Source organism: Ammospiza caudacuta, chromosome 2 (assembly GCF_027887145.1).
Source record: "Ammospiza caudacuta isolate bAmmCau1 chromosome 2, bAmmCau1.pri, whole genome shotgun sequence".
Lineage (NCBI taxonomy): Eukaryota > Metazoa > Chordata > Aves > Passeriformes > Passerellidae > Ammospiza > Ammospiza caudacuta.
Window position 1 is genome coordinate 57,080,350 of NC_080594.1, and position 17,477 is coordinate 57,097,826.

The 17,477-nt window shown below is 42.8% G+C and overlaps 1 protein-coding gene across 1 annotated transcript in view; it reads left to right on the plus strand.

The window, feature by feature from the left end:
- Positions 1-7,224, plus strand: part of ATP7B (ATPase copper transporting beta) — a 30,145-nt gene extending 22,921 nt beyond the window's left edge. The window contains exons 16-22 of the mRNA XM_058800619.1: positions 329-363; positions 564-693; positions 1,761-1,903; positions 3,752-3,955; positions 4,066-4,183; positions 4,955-5,057; positions 6,960-7,224. Of these exons, the coding sequence (XP_058656602.1) occupies positions 329-363; positions 564-693; positions 1,761-1,903; positions 3,752-3,955; positions 4,066-4,183; positions 4,955-5,057; positions 6,960-7,224 (998 nt within the window). The remainder of the gene's footprint in view (positions 1-328; positions 364-563; positions 694-1,760; positions 1,904-3,751; positions 3,956-4,065; positions 4,184-4,954; positions 5,058-6,959) is intronic.
- Positions 7,225-17,477: the final 10,253 nt, after the last annotated feature.

Genomic DNA, 17,477 nt, shown 5'->3' on the forward strand with positions numbered 1-17,477 from the left:
ATTTAAAGCCTTCCTTAAGAAGCTCATCAGTTCTCTTCAGAAGGCTGTGGTGCTCTTGACCTTTATGAGAAAGCTCTTAGAAGAATTAAATAGAATGAGAACTTCAATCATCAGAACTGTGCCATTTGTGAATGGTGCTAATGTAATATTTTCTCACCTGCTTATATGGTTCTTGTGAAGTTGGATTGGATTCATAATGAGGTGCATTGTTTGTTAGAACTACACTACTTTTTTCTTGTCAAAAATAGCTTTTATATTTGAAAGTCATTAGTTGTGAGAACAAAGCAGGATGGCATTAACTAAATGTGTGTACTGTGCTTATTCAGAGAAACAATGCCAGCTGACAAAGGCAAACACGAGCAAGTGCTTCCATTAAGTCCATGACACAGTTTTGTGTGTAAAGAGGCACAGAGTGAATCTTGAAAGAGAAAACTTTTATCAGGCTGTCTTCAGGCAGTGCCTCCACCTAACTTGTCTTTCTCAAATATCTCTGCTTGTGTACACTGCTTTTGAGATGCTCATTTTTCTTTTTGTCTGTGCACAAAGGTCCATCAGCTTCTCAGAAATACTCGGTGTTGATTGGAAATCGTGAGTGGATGCGACGCAATGGCTTGAATATTGCAAATGATGTGAATGATGCAATGACAAACCATGAAATGAAAGGACAGACTGCCATACTAGTGGCTATAGATGGTAACTGCTCTTGCTTTGAGTGACTTAGCAAGTATGAGTCAATCCTACTGCAGAACAGATGAAAACAATCTGAAGCAGTTGATCACTGGCTTAGTGTTAAGAAACTACTAATCTTTTAGTGCAGAACTGCTTGTGTACTGTGAAGTATCAAGGTGTTCTTAAAAGAAGCTTTTACCACTGAACAGTGTTTATAAGGTTTTGTTGTGTAGGTTTTTATTTAAGAATTAATTTCTGTACCCACTGTTGTCTAGGATCATTGTTCAAACAAGCAGTGCCAATATGGTGCCATGTCCAATTCTTAATTTATATCAGTTAAGGATCGTTTACCAACCTATCACAACACTGGTTTCAAAACATGCATAAATAAACATGCATGAATAAACATGGTGGCTCATTAGATCAGTCAAGTGAGTTTTGCCAGTGGGGTTCTGTTCTTTACCATGCAAAAAGAGATCCCAGACAATACATTGATATGAGAAATGATTACAATGGTGACAGATTGCCAGCACACCTGTGATCTTGAAATTAGGCTAATGATTCATTTACTGAACAAATATTCTTGGTGCCCCTAGAGAGCAGTTTTGAAAGGCATTTGCTTGTGAAGGAAGTATGGATGCACCTTTGAGCCAATGTACTGGAAGGCAGATGCAAGACTTCTCAATGAAAGTAATTAATTCTAGTAGAGATTCCACCCTGAAAGACTAGGAGACATAAAACCAGACTCTATATGCTTCCTCTTGGACGAGTGGCTTTAACATCTGACCTGAGCACAAATACCAACACTTTCTCTGACCAACTATCATATTTGTCCATGCCATAAAACATAGAAGTCAGGCTTGTTTAAAAGCTACTTTCCTCCTCATCTTCCTGATCCCTAAATATCTGAAACAGGGAAATGATAAGAAGAAGAGACCATAAGTGAGAGAGCTGCAGACACAAGTGTCAATGTGGCTCAGAATGTGTTATTTCACAAGCTGCCACAGTGGGATGGAGGGGGAGCTCTGTTCTCTTGGTGCCACTTTGCCTCCCACAGCTCTCTCTGACGGAGGATGTTTCCATTGGTGCAGGTGCGTTGTGTGGAATGATCGCCATAGCAGACACTGTCAAGCAGGAGGCAGCCCTTGCTGTGCACACGCTGCAGAGCATGGGAATAGACGTGGTGCTCATAACGGGGGACAACAGGAAAACTGCAAAAGCCATTGCTACTCAGGTATCTGCTTCTCTGTGGTTCAAAAAGCTACATGATGAGGTTCTGGAACTCCTGCTTGCCCCAGTGAATTTGAAGCAGGAGCTTCAGTTTCCCTGAAACTGTGGTTTCCCTGGATATATTAAATGAAGACAATTTTTTCTTGAACTGGATTGAAAATCAGGTCAAGTGCTATGGCACAGTAGAGGGCAGTGGCTATGTTAAGATCCCACTGTAGACATGCAGTCAGTACTTCTCCAGAGTAATGAAGTTTCTTGCAGTAATTGGTTGCTGAACTGAAGTCTCCTGTTTCCCTTCACTGAAAGGCAGGCCTCTTTGGTTAGTGATCCTTGAAGATCCAGTCCTGGTCAGTCAGGGAGTCCACAGTGTGGATTTTTCATTATCTTAAATGGTAACAAAACAATATGAATTATTGCTAAGAAGCATAGCAGTCTAAAGGAGGTTGGGTTCATATTTTTCCCCATGGCAAACTATAAATGAAAAGTCAGATTCTTACTCTACCTTGCTATGTTTCCACCCTCTCAATCTTCCTTTCCTTCTTTCCCTTTGTGTTGGTCTACTTCTAACCTCTTACCATGTGCCACTTTACTTTCCTCAGGTATCCCACCACACAGCTGACTCAGCCACCATTGTGCTATGCATGCTCTTCTGTGCTCTGAGGTCTGTTTTGTTTCTCCATGTGATGCTTTAATCCTCCTCCTTCTGGCTTTTACACTTTTGCTTTTGTGTTCAGTTATGATAAAGTGCTTTCCCACCCAATTTTCTTCATCAAGGAAAAAAGTTTTCAGAAACAAGCTTGAATTTATGGTTCCAGGAACAGAGATGAATGTTCTAAACAAGCTTATTTTGTGTCAGCCTACATTTTCATTGAATTTTTGGAACATTCTTTACAATGGAAAAAAAATATAAACAGTTTTTGAAACGTTTTAAAATGTTACTTTTTAAAAGGTTAAAAGAGAGCTTGTATCTTATATGTTGAAAAGCTGTTTCTGCCTGGTGAGGCAGCCAAACAAAGGGCATTATCCCAGCACTATTTAATATACTCATCTGTTTTTCTACTACAACAGTAGAGCCATTGCTAGCAACTCCACACAAGTTACTATGTGGATGGGTAGAAGCACTTAGCCAGCCATTTGCTTCATTTTTATAATTTCCCTGAGACCTGCACATACTTCTTGTCTCTGCGTTTCCTCTGCTGTAACTGCTTGATCATACATGGTTCGTGTGTTGCATTATCTGCTTGAAGGCTCTGCAGAGGGTTCTGCACAGCCTGGATTGATGGGCTGAGGCCAGGTGTGTGAGGTTCAAAAAGGTGAAGTATCAAGTCCTGCACTTGGGTCACAACAGCCCCTGCAGCCCTGCAGGCTGGGTGGGGGCAGAGGGGCTGAAAAGCTGCTCAGCAGAAAAGGACCTGGGGGTGCTGGTCAGTAGCAGCTGAACACGAGCCAGAGTGTGCCCAGGTAGCCAAGAAGGCCAGTGGCATCCTGGCCTGGATCAGCAATAGTGTGGCCAGCAGGACCAAGGGAAGTGGTGGAGTCACCTCTCCTGAAGGTATTTAAAAGACAAATCTTTATTGCTGGGGCAGTGGAGCTCCAGAAGTCATGCAGGGCTTGATGTGAAGGGCAGAGTATGGTTTGCCAGCGTCTCTGCTATAGGAGGGTGCTGTTATCAATCCTGTTCTTATGCCAAAGGTATGTTGCTCTTCAGTTTTCTGTGTAGCCTGCAAATGTTGACTTCACCAGAATCAGTTTGGTTGATATTCCTGTTTGCCCCTTCACCTAGAACACCAAAGGGCTCTGCCTTCCAGCATGAAGCGTGTCACCAACACGGGCTGTCTTTCTTTGTACGTAGGTTGGGATCAAAAAAGTCTTTGCAGAGGTTCTTCCTTCTCACAAGGTTGCAAAGGTCCAGGAGCTCCAAAATGGAAAGAAGAAGGTTGCAATGGTTGGTGATGGAGTCAACGATTCCCCTGCACTAGCCAAGGCTGATGTTGGAATTGCAATTGGAACGGGCACCGATGTTGCCATTGAAGCTGCAGATGTTGTTCTTATTCGAGTGAGCACTACAGTTTTGGCCTGTCCGCTTTTATCGCTCACAGTCCTCATTTTGGTTTAGTTTTCTGAAGACTGCATGTGGAAAACTTTCAGTGCTCTTCTGTCTTGCAGAATGATTTGCTGGATGTAGTTGCCAGTATTCACTTATCCAAGAGAACAGTTCGAAGAATACGAATAAATCTGATTCTTGCCTTAATTTATAATCTTCTTGGAATACCCATAGCAGCAGGTATGTGACTGCAAGAGCTCAGCTTGTCAGACAGCAGCACAGTTGGTCTCTGTGGTGCCTCTTACAGGATTTGCTTACCTGCTCAAGGAACCAAAACCAAGTTCCTAGATTATTTAAAATTTGGTAGGAGGAGGGTGAAATTGATACACAATACATTCTTTTTTTTTTTTTTTTTTGCTTGCCTCTAAGGAAGAAATACTTCTAGATGAAATTAAAACTATGCTCTTACTTTATATAGTGATACTTGGGGATTAGTTCCTGTATATTCAAACCCAGCTCTAATCAGATGTGCCATCTTACTTTTGGGTGCTCCCTCTTTTATTTGCCCTTAATCACACATATTCTCTCCTACTGCTTGTAGTCTTTATGCCTCTGTCACACATTTTCTCATGCTCTAAATTCCCACTTAAAACTTACTTCAAGTATTCCTTGTTTTGTTTATGAGTAACTTCTCCCTCCTTTTCCTGTACTACTGCCACGTCTTTCTGTTTCCTTTGCTGTGTTTCATATGTGCAGAATACCTGGAAAGGACAAATAGTCTTGCCCTGTGGCTGCAGTCTTGTACCTGTATGGGTGCAATGGTCATCCCTTGCAATGGAAGGGACATGTTTAGTAATGAGTGAGTAAATACATATAATGAACCAGTTGTGTTTCTGGAGGTCTCAGCAGCTGTGTTGTAGACCTGCTGATCTGTTCTGTGCTATGCAGGGGTGGAAATGCCTGTGCTGGGATGAGCAGCTCTGGCTCATGTCCATGTGTTTTTTTCCCTAGGTGTGTTCATGCCTGTCGGTCTCGTGCTTCAGCCTTGGATGGGGTCAGCTGCAATGGCAGCTTCTTCTGTGTCTGTCCTGCTGTCTTCATTGCAGCTGAAATGGCAAGTTGTCTTGTGTTTATCAGCTGGGGAGCTGTGGCAGTACTGAGGCTGGGGCTCAAGTGAGACACCCTTTGGGCTTTCTACATCTAAAAGTCCCTGGAAGTCCATTAGCTTGGGATTGCTCTGTCTGATCCTTGGCTCCAAAAGAGACAGGTGTCACTATTATGAACTTACCTGGACTAAGAGAGTATGCAGTGTGCTTTAACTAGCAGCTAAAAGTGTGACTGGATGTCCCCTGGGACCATGTGGTGGAGATCTAGTTCAATACCAAGTAAAGTAATGATCAGGAGGTTTTGCTGTGAATATCAAGTGAACAACTAGTTGGAAAGATAATTCTCCATAAGGTAACAATAGATTTTTGAAAAAAAATATTTGTACCTGTTTGGTTATTATTTTTGTCTATTTAAGTTAGCCAGAGAGAAACAGGGAAGCAGTGTATTTATTCTTTTGCACCTTGCTGTAGATAAGGCATCTCTCTATTCTTTTGGAAGCAAACCTGTTTCTGATCTACAACAAGATTTTTCAAGTTCTATTCATTTTAACACTACATTTTTTGGGTACCCTTTTTGGCAGTTACAGTGGACATCTTCTTCTTAACAGCATAGAAAGCAAACACCTTTCAAGAATAAGACTTTTTATGGTGTCGGAAATTGATCCAAACCTTCACATATTTTTACTGTAGCTGGGGTCTCCTGTATGTTACAGTATAGTACGGTACAGTATAGTATAAACTAATGTTCCAAATATGGGAAATCTGTTCCTACATCATGTTTCTAATCCTGCAAATGCTCAATGAGATCACAATATAAATACAAATTACATACATACATGTCTGTTTGCAGAGTCAGCCCTACCACTACAGGATTTTCATCCTAAAAGGTTTCAGTGTATAGTTATCCAAAGGATGAGACATTTCTATAACAGGATTCCTTAATTTCTCCCATTTCTTTTGACCTTGTGCCAATTTCATTAAGTGTCACACACCATTTTAGGTAGATATTGAGAACCCCCTAAAAATATTTGGCTTCAGACTTATGGAAGCTCTCTTACAGTATACATTTTAGGACAATAATCTTTCTTGAAGCCTCAGATGAGGTGAATAGAGCTTCATGTTCCAAGGAACACAATGGTGCACATATATATATGTGAAGAAGACCACACATCCTTGCCATTTCTGGGATTTGACTTAGTATGCATTTAATCAGAAAGTGATTTTTGTGTGATTCAGTCCATTTACCTGCAATTGTCTTAGAAGGTATAGAACATTCTAATAATTCAGCAAACTCATGATGTTTATTAAAGAACCTCACTTTGAGAGCCCCTCTCTTTTATTATTTAAATGTTTTAAATCCATGTGATGAGTACTCTTAGCTATATAACACTGTGCCTGAAGTGCATGGAATCATAGAATAATCTGGGTTGGAAAAGACCTTTAAGATCATTAAGTCCACCCTTTAACCTGGCACCACCACTAAACCATGTCCCTAAATGCAACAGAAGAGTGCTCAATCAGTGGTATGTGGTCTTGAATGACTGAAAACTCAGATCAGAAACATCTTGAGGAGTGTTCTGCATTTCCCCATCATCCTCCCCTATCCTTCTGTGCTTGTCTTGGCTTGAGAGAATTGGCAGGCTCAAAATTCAAGTAGTAATAAAAATTACTATTCTGTAACTGATTTTTGAGACCCTTAAACCTCTAGGCACCACACATTTTAAATTAATTGTGAGCTATTAGATAGGAAATTTAATTTAAACATGTATAATTAATCTATAAAGTTATTTTTTCTATATAAACACTTTCAATACATTTAGGTTATCAGAAGTTTCTGATTTGTTCCAGTGCCAGATGCTTCTACACATTGACCTCTTGTTGTAAATATCTTTTCTCTTTCTCTTTCTCAGTTACAAGAAGCCAGACACAGAAAGTTACGAAGCACAAGCTCAAGGCCGCATGAAGCCACTCACTCCTTCTCAAATCAGTGTTCACATTGGAATGGATGATAGGAGGAGGGACTCTTCCAAACCATCTCCTTGGGACCAGACAAGCCAAGTGTCCCTCTCCTCCTTGGCTTCAGACAGGCTGCCCAGATGCAATGGCTTCATCCAGGAGGAAGGGGGCAAGTGGTCATTGCTCATAAACGGGGCGGATGAGGAGCAGTACATCTGAAGGACTCTGAGTGCAGGGGGAAATGTTCCTCCTCCCCAGCCAGGGAAGGCACTGACTTATTTCATCAGCAGCTTCAGTGTTGTAAGTGAAGTATTCCTTCAGCTCGTAAGGCAATTGCAGCTCAGCTCAGCGTTGGGTTCTATGGATTGTGGATTTTTTCAGGTCACCAGTTATTTCTGGTTATGGAAATAATCTGTGCCACTGTAATGAACTGGCTTGTTTGCACACAGCATTTAGTGAAATAATGTAAAATTGTAATTTGCAGAGTCTGAAAGAGTTTCTCTGTGACTCTTTGCTAGGAACCAAATTTCATACTTTTCACTCTTTCAAACTTCATTACTTCAACACAATACAGAGTATTTTCAGAGCTGCCAAATATTAATTTGTGTCTAAATGAAATTAGCAATGGCATAAAGAACTCTGTGGTCAGAATTTGAATTTTTACACAGAATTCTAACTAATCATGTCACTGTGAGAACACTTTGTATTTAGGATTCATGGAATCTCCTGGGACCAAAAATGCTTTGTTATCTCACCTGCTTCAACTCTCTGAAAGGTCTTTATCAAAGATTTTCACTGCTTTGAGGTATTGCATACTTTTGATGTACATTTCTACTGCTCTCTTTGATTTTCTCTTTTGCTCCATATGAGCCCCTTTCCCCTTTTTCTTGCACAAGAGATCTTCTATGAGTTATCATTATGTTTACAGATATTCCTGTTTGGGACAAACTCCTTTAAGTCACCAGGAACCTTTCCATTCCAATTGAAATCCATAAAGCAGAACAGTTCCTGGTCCCAGTTATCCAAGATACCTTGCTGGACCCCAGGGAGCTCCTCAGAGTTGGGCAGTTGTCTGTCTCTTTCCTCTGACAGAGTGAAGAATTTATGCCAGTGTGAGCAAAGGTGGTATTTACCTTGGCATGACTGAGCAGAACTAGCACTGGTGTGACTCCAGTGTAGCTGAACAGGGTGAGATTATTGCATAACTTAACCCCAGCTTGCTGGTTGCTTAAAATGCAGCTGGAAGTTTAAATTATAAAGGTGGAAAAATGGCCCTAAAGTGGGCTTCTATTTGCAATCATATGAATAAATGACAGGACCTGAACTAAGAAAATTTGTAATTTAAATTTGTATTTATTTTTTGCATTGGTTTTAGTTCCCCTCTTTACTTCAATGAGAAATCAAAGTACTGGACACCCGTTTTTTTGCTTTAACATCTTTACCAAAGCTTGCAGTAACTTCATCCCTGTGGATGTCAGATTCACCCTTTAACACTTTTTAGAGTCAGGACAGTAGGAATCAACAGCTTTGGTGCACAGTTCCTGAGCACTGTGTTGTCCAGCTGTGGGACTCTGATGTAAGCAGAGTTTTATAGTCAAATTTAGAAACTGAAAGAAGAGGAAATACTTTGCTAAACAACATGAAATAATTACTTCTTTTCATTGATTGAAATATAGAACTGTTTCTAACACGGGTTCAAATCCTGCTTCTCCTAATGTAAAAATGAAAAACAAGTCAGAGAGAAAAAGAATTGTTCTTAAAACATTGGATGAGTCTTCCCATTTTGTCAGCACTGTCTTAAATATAATTACAAATCAGTTTTAAAACTCTCTATAAGTAGAGATTACTTTCACAGCACACACACTTTGCAAACATGCCTTAGGTGCATGTCCCCATGGGAAAGAGGGTCTGAAGTTTTACTATTCTGTATTTTCTTACCAGTCCTTACAGTAAAAATGTGCTTTGGTTTTTAAAAAAAAAAAAATTAAACAGATGACTGTGTATCTTTTTTTTTCTTTTTTTTTTTTTTTTTTTAATTTAGGGGTTCAGAATAAAAAGGGCATAAAGAGAGATTGTTGGATTGCAGGGTACATATGCACAAGGTTTTGTGACTGCTTTGTGATCTGTTTTAGGCAGGATATTTAGGAGGGAAAAAGAGGCAGTGTTGTTTCATGTTGAGACAGGTGAGGTTGCCAATATGTTAAAGAGAAATAGGATTCAAAATCATCTTGGGGAATTGGACAGAACCAGGAAACTTTGCAAACAGAACAGAGAGGAATTAAAGGCCAACATAGCTGAAAAAGGTCAGGTAGTTGTCTGGCATTCATTTTGTGACCCATTCTAACAACACAGTGATCCTACAAAAGGGAGATAAACATAGAAAGGTATAAAGATTGAATCACCCATATGACAAAATACCTCATTCTGTTCTGCTCTGGAGAGGCATCAGCTGAAATAGCAGGCCTAGTTTTATATGTCATGCTTGTTAGGAAAAAACAGTTCAGAGAAGAGCAATGAGATTTAACAGAAATCTAGAAAACGTGAGAATGTAAGTATATGAGAATGAGAAATAGAAGATTGATGGAATTTGAGTAATTTTACTTACAGAATACCATAAGGAAATACAAGTGTCAAGATAGAAAGAGAACAATTTGTTCCTTTCATCTTTTCAGTGTCTTTTATGTTCATGATGAATAGAACAAGAAAATAATAGGCTTATTTAACCAAAGAATATTTAGATTAGTCACTAGGGAGGAACTATGTAACAGGAAAGATTGTGGAGCACTGGAAGATGTTTCGGAGAGGGTCTCTTCAGATGGCAATCAGGCGCATATTTGGTGATAATGTGTTAGTCAGAGGTGAATCCTCCCGTGGGGCAGGCAGCTGCCCTACACCAGCTCCTGACCTTCTCCCCAGATGGGCTTTCTCTTTTTTCTGTGAAAGTAGTATGAAACAAAAATTATTGGAGTAGAGGACTGACCACACTATCCTGTTTTCAAGAAGTGCTGAAGAACCTGACTTATTTCATACTTGAAATGAACTGGATAAGTTTTGCTCATTATATTTGCATAATGTCTTAGGCTTTAAATGGCTGTGAAACTTGCATAAATCCTGGAATCATAGAATGGTGAGGGTTGAAATGGTTCTTAGAATTCATCTAGTCCAAGTCTCCAACTCTCCAGGGACACCTCCCACTAGACTGGGTTACTCAGAGCTCCATCCAACCTGTCTTTGAACAGGGATGGGGGCATCCACAACTTCTCTGGGCAGCCTGTGCTGTGCCTCACCACCCTCACAGTAAAGAATTTCTTCCTAATATTTAATGCAAACCTACTCTCTGTCAGTTTGAAGCCATACCCCTTGTCTAATCACTACATGCCCTTGTCAAAAGTCCTTCTCCAGCTCTCTCTTAGCCCCATTTAGGCCCTGGAAGGAGCTCTAAGGTCTCCTTGGAACCTTCTTTTCTCCAGGCTGAACAGCCCCAACTCTCTCAGCCTGCCTTCATGGCAGAGGCTCTCCAGCCCTCTGATCAGCTTCATGCCCTCCTCTGTAGCTGTTCCAGCAGGTCCACGTCCTTCTTGTGCTGGGGGCCCCAGAGCTGGATGCAGCACTCCAGGAGGGGTCTCAGAGTGGGGCAGAGAGGCAGAATTCCCTTTCCCCTTCTGGTCATGCTGCTCTGGATGCAGCCCAGGATATGGCTGGCTTTCTGGGCTGCAAGCACACATTGCTGGGTCATGTTAAACTTCTCATCAACCAACACCTCCAAGGCAAAAATGTCTATGAGAAAGTTAGAATAGTTATACATAGTCAAGAAAAAGAAATAGAGGTGACAGTCCTAACACTTGTGGTCATGTGCTCTTGTTAAACTTGAGCTCCTGGTGCACACCCAGTCTCACTGAGGGGGGGTGTATGAGGTGGAGCTCAGTGTTTGCATGTCTGCATGCAATGTAATTGCAAACTGTCCTTGTCCCCACCGGGCCCAGTGCCTGCAGCCCCAGCAGGGTGAGGTCCTGCCCCGCGCTGCTGCCTGTGCTGGCCCTGCAGCAAAAGAGCTGGAGGAAGGTGCCTGAGAGGATGGACTCGTGGACTCCCTAAGCTCAGTGCCCGAGGTGCTAGCAGTGTGCCACACTTGTCCTCTTTCCTTGGACTGAGTATTTTTTTGGATAATACAATATGGAGCAACTTTTCAAATCCCAGTTTTGTTCTTAGGTGTCTGCATTGTGCATGTTCTCCCAGCACGACTCAGTTGCTGCCTCTCTGATGGTAAGTGTTGATACACCTGATGATTTACAGGGGACATCCAGTTATTTTGCCCTGGGAAAACTTTGTGAGTCTTTTGTTGTAACTTTTAAATTCTTTTTTAATGAACACAGAAGACATCAAATGAATCAGATCTTTGACTTCCCTGTTATTTTCAGTGCAATAGCTCAGGAATACTGTTACCTGTTAAGTTTTTCAGTTGTTTTTCTTCTCTTGTTATAGTTTGCCACACAATTTTTTGGTGCCCTAAGTTCACAGGAAAGAAATTATTCCATTTAATTTCCTCCTCCTTTCCCCTTTTTTTCAAGCAAATAAGCTGTCTGATTTCTATCTGAGCTGATTACAACCTTTCTCTGACTAAGTACTCATTCAACAATTATATTTTCTCTAAATGCACTTGTGTGTGAAGAAAAAGAATGAGTAGGTGGTGAAATTATACAATGGTGTGCAGGGATGTGAAATCAGATAATACCGAAATGTCGGATTTAATATCCTCTACTAAGATGCCAACAGCAAGCCTGTTGGTTTTCAGTGGGGAATGGTTTGAGAGTCACAACAAAAGAAGTGGTGAAGCACAAAACATCCTGCTCACCTGTGAGTCCCAGACAGACACAGGCACAGGAGGAGACAGATTAACTCCTCTTCTTGTCTCGAGTTAAAAGCACCAAGGCTTTGCAGGCAAAGCCACAGCACACCCACAGGCTCTCTGTGCAATGATCTGGTTTTCATGACTGATTTACCTTCATGCTTAAAATGATGATTTCTGAAGTCTCCCCTGGTGCTGCAGGCGAAGGTGCAGGGATGTGGCAGGGGGAGGTGTGTGTTGTTTTCCCCCCAGGTGGAGGTGTGTCCCCAGGGAGGTGTGTGCTGGTCGGTGCTGAGCAGTTCTGTGCTCTGGGGGGAGGTCTGGGTCTGGGGCTGTGCCACTCAGCAGCCAGACCTCACCTCGTGAGGCACCAGGAGATGTCACTGCACGTCCAGTACAAGCCTCAGAAACCCCTTAATCTGCAAAGCGTCAGAACATCTGGTTACTAGCAAGGGGAAAAATATTAAGGGATAGTTTAATTCATGTCTAAAATTTTGGTCTGACAATATTATACAGTCCGGGAAGAGATTTTAGGCTAGTGTGTGTTTGCCTTGAACTCTGAATTGGTACTTTGATGCTTAAGTAAGTCTTGAGTTGCCCAGATGTGTCTGCTGAAATTGCTTCCTTTTTCCTTTGACAAGCTGAGATGCAAGGAGAAAAGCCATGCTGCAGGAAGCCAAAGCAAGGTGCCAGCATCCTCAGGACAAACCTGTACCTTGTGGTGCGAGTTTGAACTCCCCAATTTAGGGGAGCTGAGGGGGCAAGACTGCTTGGTTGGTGGGGTTGTGTTTTAAGTAGACCTTAGGGGAAGTCACAGCACCCCTTGGCTTTCCTGCAGCATCAACCTCTGTGGGCTGAGGCACGTGTCACCCACGAGCAGGATGCAGCAGGTTGCACTCCGACAGCGCTCACCTCCACCACACCCAGCTCACTCCGGCAGCACTGGCAAAATTTTACTCACCTGTCTGTGTGTTCCAGCCATGGAACAGTGCCAGTGTGCAGTGCCAGTCTCTGAGAGACTCTCCAGAATCCTTGCAGAAAGGGTTAATTTTATTTTAAGATACCTCTGCATTGCAGTTGCAAATCTGAGCGGCTGGGAGCAACCTGCTGAACAGGAAAGGGCTCATTAAATACATACTGTCACTGATTTATAAGAGAGTGCAGAGACAATATAATTACAGTAATTATGTCAGAATCTTGCTGCAGAGTTGCCATTTGTGTTGGGAGTTTTATCCTCTCACTACGGCAGGAGGATTTAAAAACCTCATACATCTGCCAATATATTTGTGCCACAACTAACTTATTCAGAAGCTTTTGTTTGATTATTCTCTCTACAGATCACAGAGCTTTTTAAGTGTATCATCATCTTAGGGATGAACAAGAGGTAGGCAAGGCATTTGGGTAGTGTGCTGCTGTCTTCATGTCCATGGGGGAGGCAAATTTGGGCTTTAAAGAGGACCTGGCCAACACTACTCTGGCCAAGGCCACATTACGAAGGGAAAATTTAAAACTGCAGCTCATAAGAAGCTGGAGGTGGTTTGGGTGGAAGATGCCTCTGCTGGTGCAGGTACCTACAGGTGGAAAAGGTAGGCTGATAAAGTCCGTGTGTGTAAGGTGAGGTGTAAGCTCCTCTCTGGACATGCTCCAGCACCTCAATGTCCTTCTTGTAGTGAGGGGCCCAGAACTGGACACAAAATTTGAGGTGTGGCTTTACCAGTGCCAAGTACAGGGGCAGAGTCCCTGCCCTGGTCCTGCTGGCCCCACCACTGCTGATCCAGGCCAGCATGTCACTGGCCTTCTTGGCCCCCTGGGCACACTCTGGCTCATGTTCAGCTGCTGCTGACCAGCACCACCAGGTCCCTTTCCTCTGGACATCTTTCCAGACACTCTTCCCCAGCCTGTAGCCCTGCAAGGGGTTGTTGTGACCCAAATGCAGGGCTGAGAGAAACTAGGACATTAAGGTTGCTTTTATAGGGAGGGGGCACCTGGATTTTCAGGCCACCAGCGCACTTCGCTGGAGGATCTCAGAAAGTGGAAAGCCTCAGTCATTCAGAGGGATGCCAAGCTCTGACCAGCACTCACCACAGCCTACAGATGGGGGCAGGAGCACCCCAAAACCTGCAAGTCCAAGGTAGGTTTCACACAGCACCTCTGCACTGAAAGTGATCAGGGCTCCTTTCCCCAAGGAAACCATTGACCAGTTATTAATGGTTACACAAACAACTTTACAAACTTAAATAGAAGGGAGGAATGGAATTTGGCAGAAAGTTCTCCCTTCTGAACACACCAAGCTGTAGGAAAAGGTCCTCTTGCCTAAACAACAAGCAGGTTGGACAAACATAAGCAGAAAAATAGGTATGCTCTCAGATGTCTTTAAAGTAACGAGAAAAGCAACTTTGCTTGGAAAGTTTGGTTCCAGGATCTTAGGCCAGAGAGGGCAGGGGATGGGGGGAAAACAAGGCTGATCCCAAAGCAGCTTCACTATTCTCCTCCTTTGAAAAATGTTGAATTCCGTGGAACACATCACTGACTTGTTAATGCTGTCGTTGCTGTTAATGTTGTTAAATAACTCCCTGTGCAGTTATTAGCTCTAAGTCCTATATGAGCCCTAAGATGAAGTTGCTTTACAGCAATAACACATCAAGCCACTTCCACAAGGAAAGCTTTTATTGCATTTTAGGCACAGCTGAGCTAAGGCACAGGTGAAGTGACCTGAGTGGGGTCTGACCCCAGAAAAACAAGGGTGTTTTGCATTTCAGCTCTCTCTTCATCACAATCTTGCTTTGTTCTCCTGATTGCCTGGCTTGTTTGTAAAAAAACGCAAAAGCCACCAATAAAATAAAAATTGAATATCAGAAAACAAACTTCTAGCTTCATAATAACAAGTGAACAAAAACACGACTTGCCAACAGACAGATTATTGGTCTCTGATTCAGACATGTATGACTGTTTTCCCAACATCTTCTTCACCATCCCCATTCTCACCAGCTCTTCTGTCATGTTCAGCGTCTTGTATGAGTGAGTCAGAAAAGAAACCTGCTGGAAATCCCTGTAACAAGAGACCTGAAGAGTAATGAAAGGAGCAGGTTTAGTGTTCTGCCAAGGTGAGTGTACTTGTGCATCACATTTACCCATCTGCACTGACGACAGCACTTCCTCTGCCTGCTCTCTGTCTGCTTGCTTCTTTATCAGTCAAATTACACATTTAGGAGTGGCAGTGGGTGTGATGAGGATCACAGCACTTACACCAGCATTAACACTCTCCCTGTTTAATTTACTGTGCTCTACACACACACATCCAGTGAACAGCCACAGTGTTTTTGCAATGCATGCACTGGCTTCAGCAAAAAAAAAAAAAATAATAATACATAAGAATCAAAACCACCAGAGACAGAAATGGCTTTTTAAATTTTTCTTTGATCTGGTGAGTTGTTCAGACAGATGCTGAGGCACAGAGCAAGCCACTAGACTCCAAAACTTTTGTCTACCACTCACCCTGCCATCTATTCCCCAGTAGCAACCTGTGATCAAGCAGTTCTCCCAACCTCAGTTTATTGCTGCTCTTGCAGGTGGTTGTAGTGCCAAACCCATTATACCCTCTCGTTTATTTAATCTGTGACCAGTCATGACAGCACAACTTACAGCCCTGCACGCCCCTGTACTTACATCTCTTTTTCTACCTGGGCTTAAAAAATATTAGGCAGTCCCTCTTGCACAGGTTTCTTTCTATTTTGCTTTTCTTTCCATCCTGTTTTCCTCACTAAACAAGTTATTTCAGACATTTTTCAAAAACCCCATTTTCATTCACTTAATTAATATTTTCAAGTTCTGGTTTAGACTTTCCCACTGTATGGAAGTCTTTAATCTTAGTATTAAAATACTAGTGCAGGATTGAAATGATACTGTTTGCAGAATGAATGGAAAATTCAAGTGTGAGAAGTGACTGCAAAGGGCAGTATCTGTCTGGTTTTGTGAATAAGATGATACTGCTCTTAAACTGCTGGTAAAGCTTTTTCATTGCTTCAGTAAAGACCCAGCACCCATTTCCCTCTGGCTTCATTAGCATTTGGCTGAATCCTAGTTGCTTTTGAAAATAATTAATTGCAGTAAAACTATCTTTTTTAGTATTATTCAGCCCCAACTATATTTACCACAAAAGCAATTACCAGGGAGATGGGAGATGGTTCTCCACTCAGAAAGACTGATTTGACTACAGGAAGAGCCAGGAATCCAAATTTCCCATGGCCTCAGAATGCATTTCAGCCATCCTGTCTTTCTGCCCACATCAGATATGCTGTTCCCACCATCACTGGTCCAGTGGCAAGGATCACGTGGCACCATGTTGGGAATGTGCATTTCCTGTCACATATGGGAATGCTCTGCTTGTTGCTGCCTCCAGAAGCTGGGAATTGGAAAGAGGTCACCTTTTCTCCATGTCACTTCATTGTGAAGAAAGTTTTGATGTGAAAGAGCAAAGTGCTAAGAGCACACAGTGGTGGGAGCAATGAGGTTCACAGAGCCACAGAATTGTTGAGGTTGAGAGGGACCTCTGGATGTCATCTGGGCCACCTCCTGTGCTCAAGCAGGGCCACCTAGACCCAACTGCCCAGGACCATTTCCAGACAGCTTTTGAAAACTGGCAGCCTATGTCAGTGCTTGGTGACCCCCACAGTGGCAGCTTCCTGATGTTCAGGGGGAAATTTCTGTGTTTCAGTTTGTGCCCATGGCCTCTGGTCCTCACACTGGGCACCAATGGAAAGAGCCAGGCTGTGTCCTCTTTGCACCCTCCTTTCAGGTATTTATACACATTGATGAGATCCCTCTTCTCTTCTCTTCTCTTCTCTTCTCTTCTCTTCTCTTCTCTTCTCTTCTCTTCTCTTCTCTTCTCTTCTCTTCTCACAGCTCTCTGAGCATTTCCTCATAGGAGAGGTGCACCACAACCTTCATCACCTTCATGGCCCTTTGTTGGAGTCTCTCTTGTACTGGAGAGTCCAGGACTGGACCCAGCATTGCAGGAGTGGCTTCACCAGAGCTGAGCAGAGAGGAAGGATCACCTCCCTCAATTTGTTGGCAACACCTCTCCTAATGCAGCCCAGGACACCATTCACTTTCTCTGCCTTAAGTGCACATTGCTGGGTTATGATCAACTTGGTGTCCCCCAGGACCCCCAGGTGCTTTTCTGCCAAGCTGCTTCCCTGATGGATAGCCCTCAGCATGGACTGGGGATTGTTCTTCTCCAGGTGTGGGACTTTGCACTTCTTGTTGAACTTTATGGCCTACCTTCCAGCCCATTTCCCCAGCCGTGTGCCCAACCTGGCACTCCCTGGGTGCCAGCACAACCCTCTGGTGTTTCAGCCACCTCTGCCTGTTTGTCATCAGCAAACCTGCTGTGGGTGCGCTCTGCCCCATCACCCAGGTAAGCCCTTAGCAGACTCAGTTTAGTGACACAGACTTGGGGATCTCAGGTCTTCCCAGCACACTCAGAGGACTCTCTTCTACCAGAGACACTGCTCCCTGAAATGTTGGTGATCCTAGCTGTATTAATATTCTCCAGATATTTTGTCAAACTCACTTAATAATAATAATAAAAGACAATGCTGATTACAACTTTATTAGAGAGATCCCT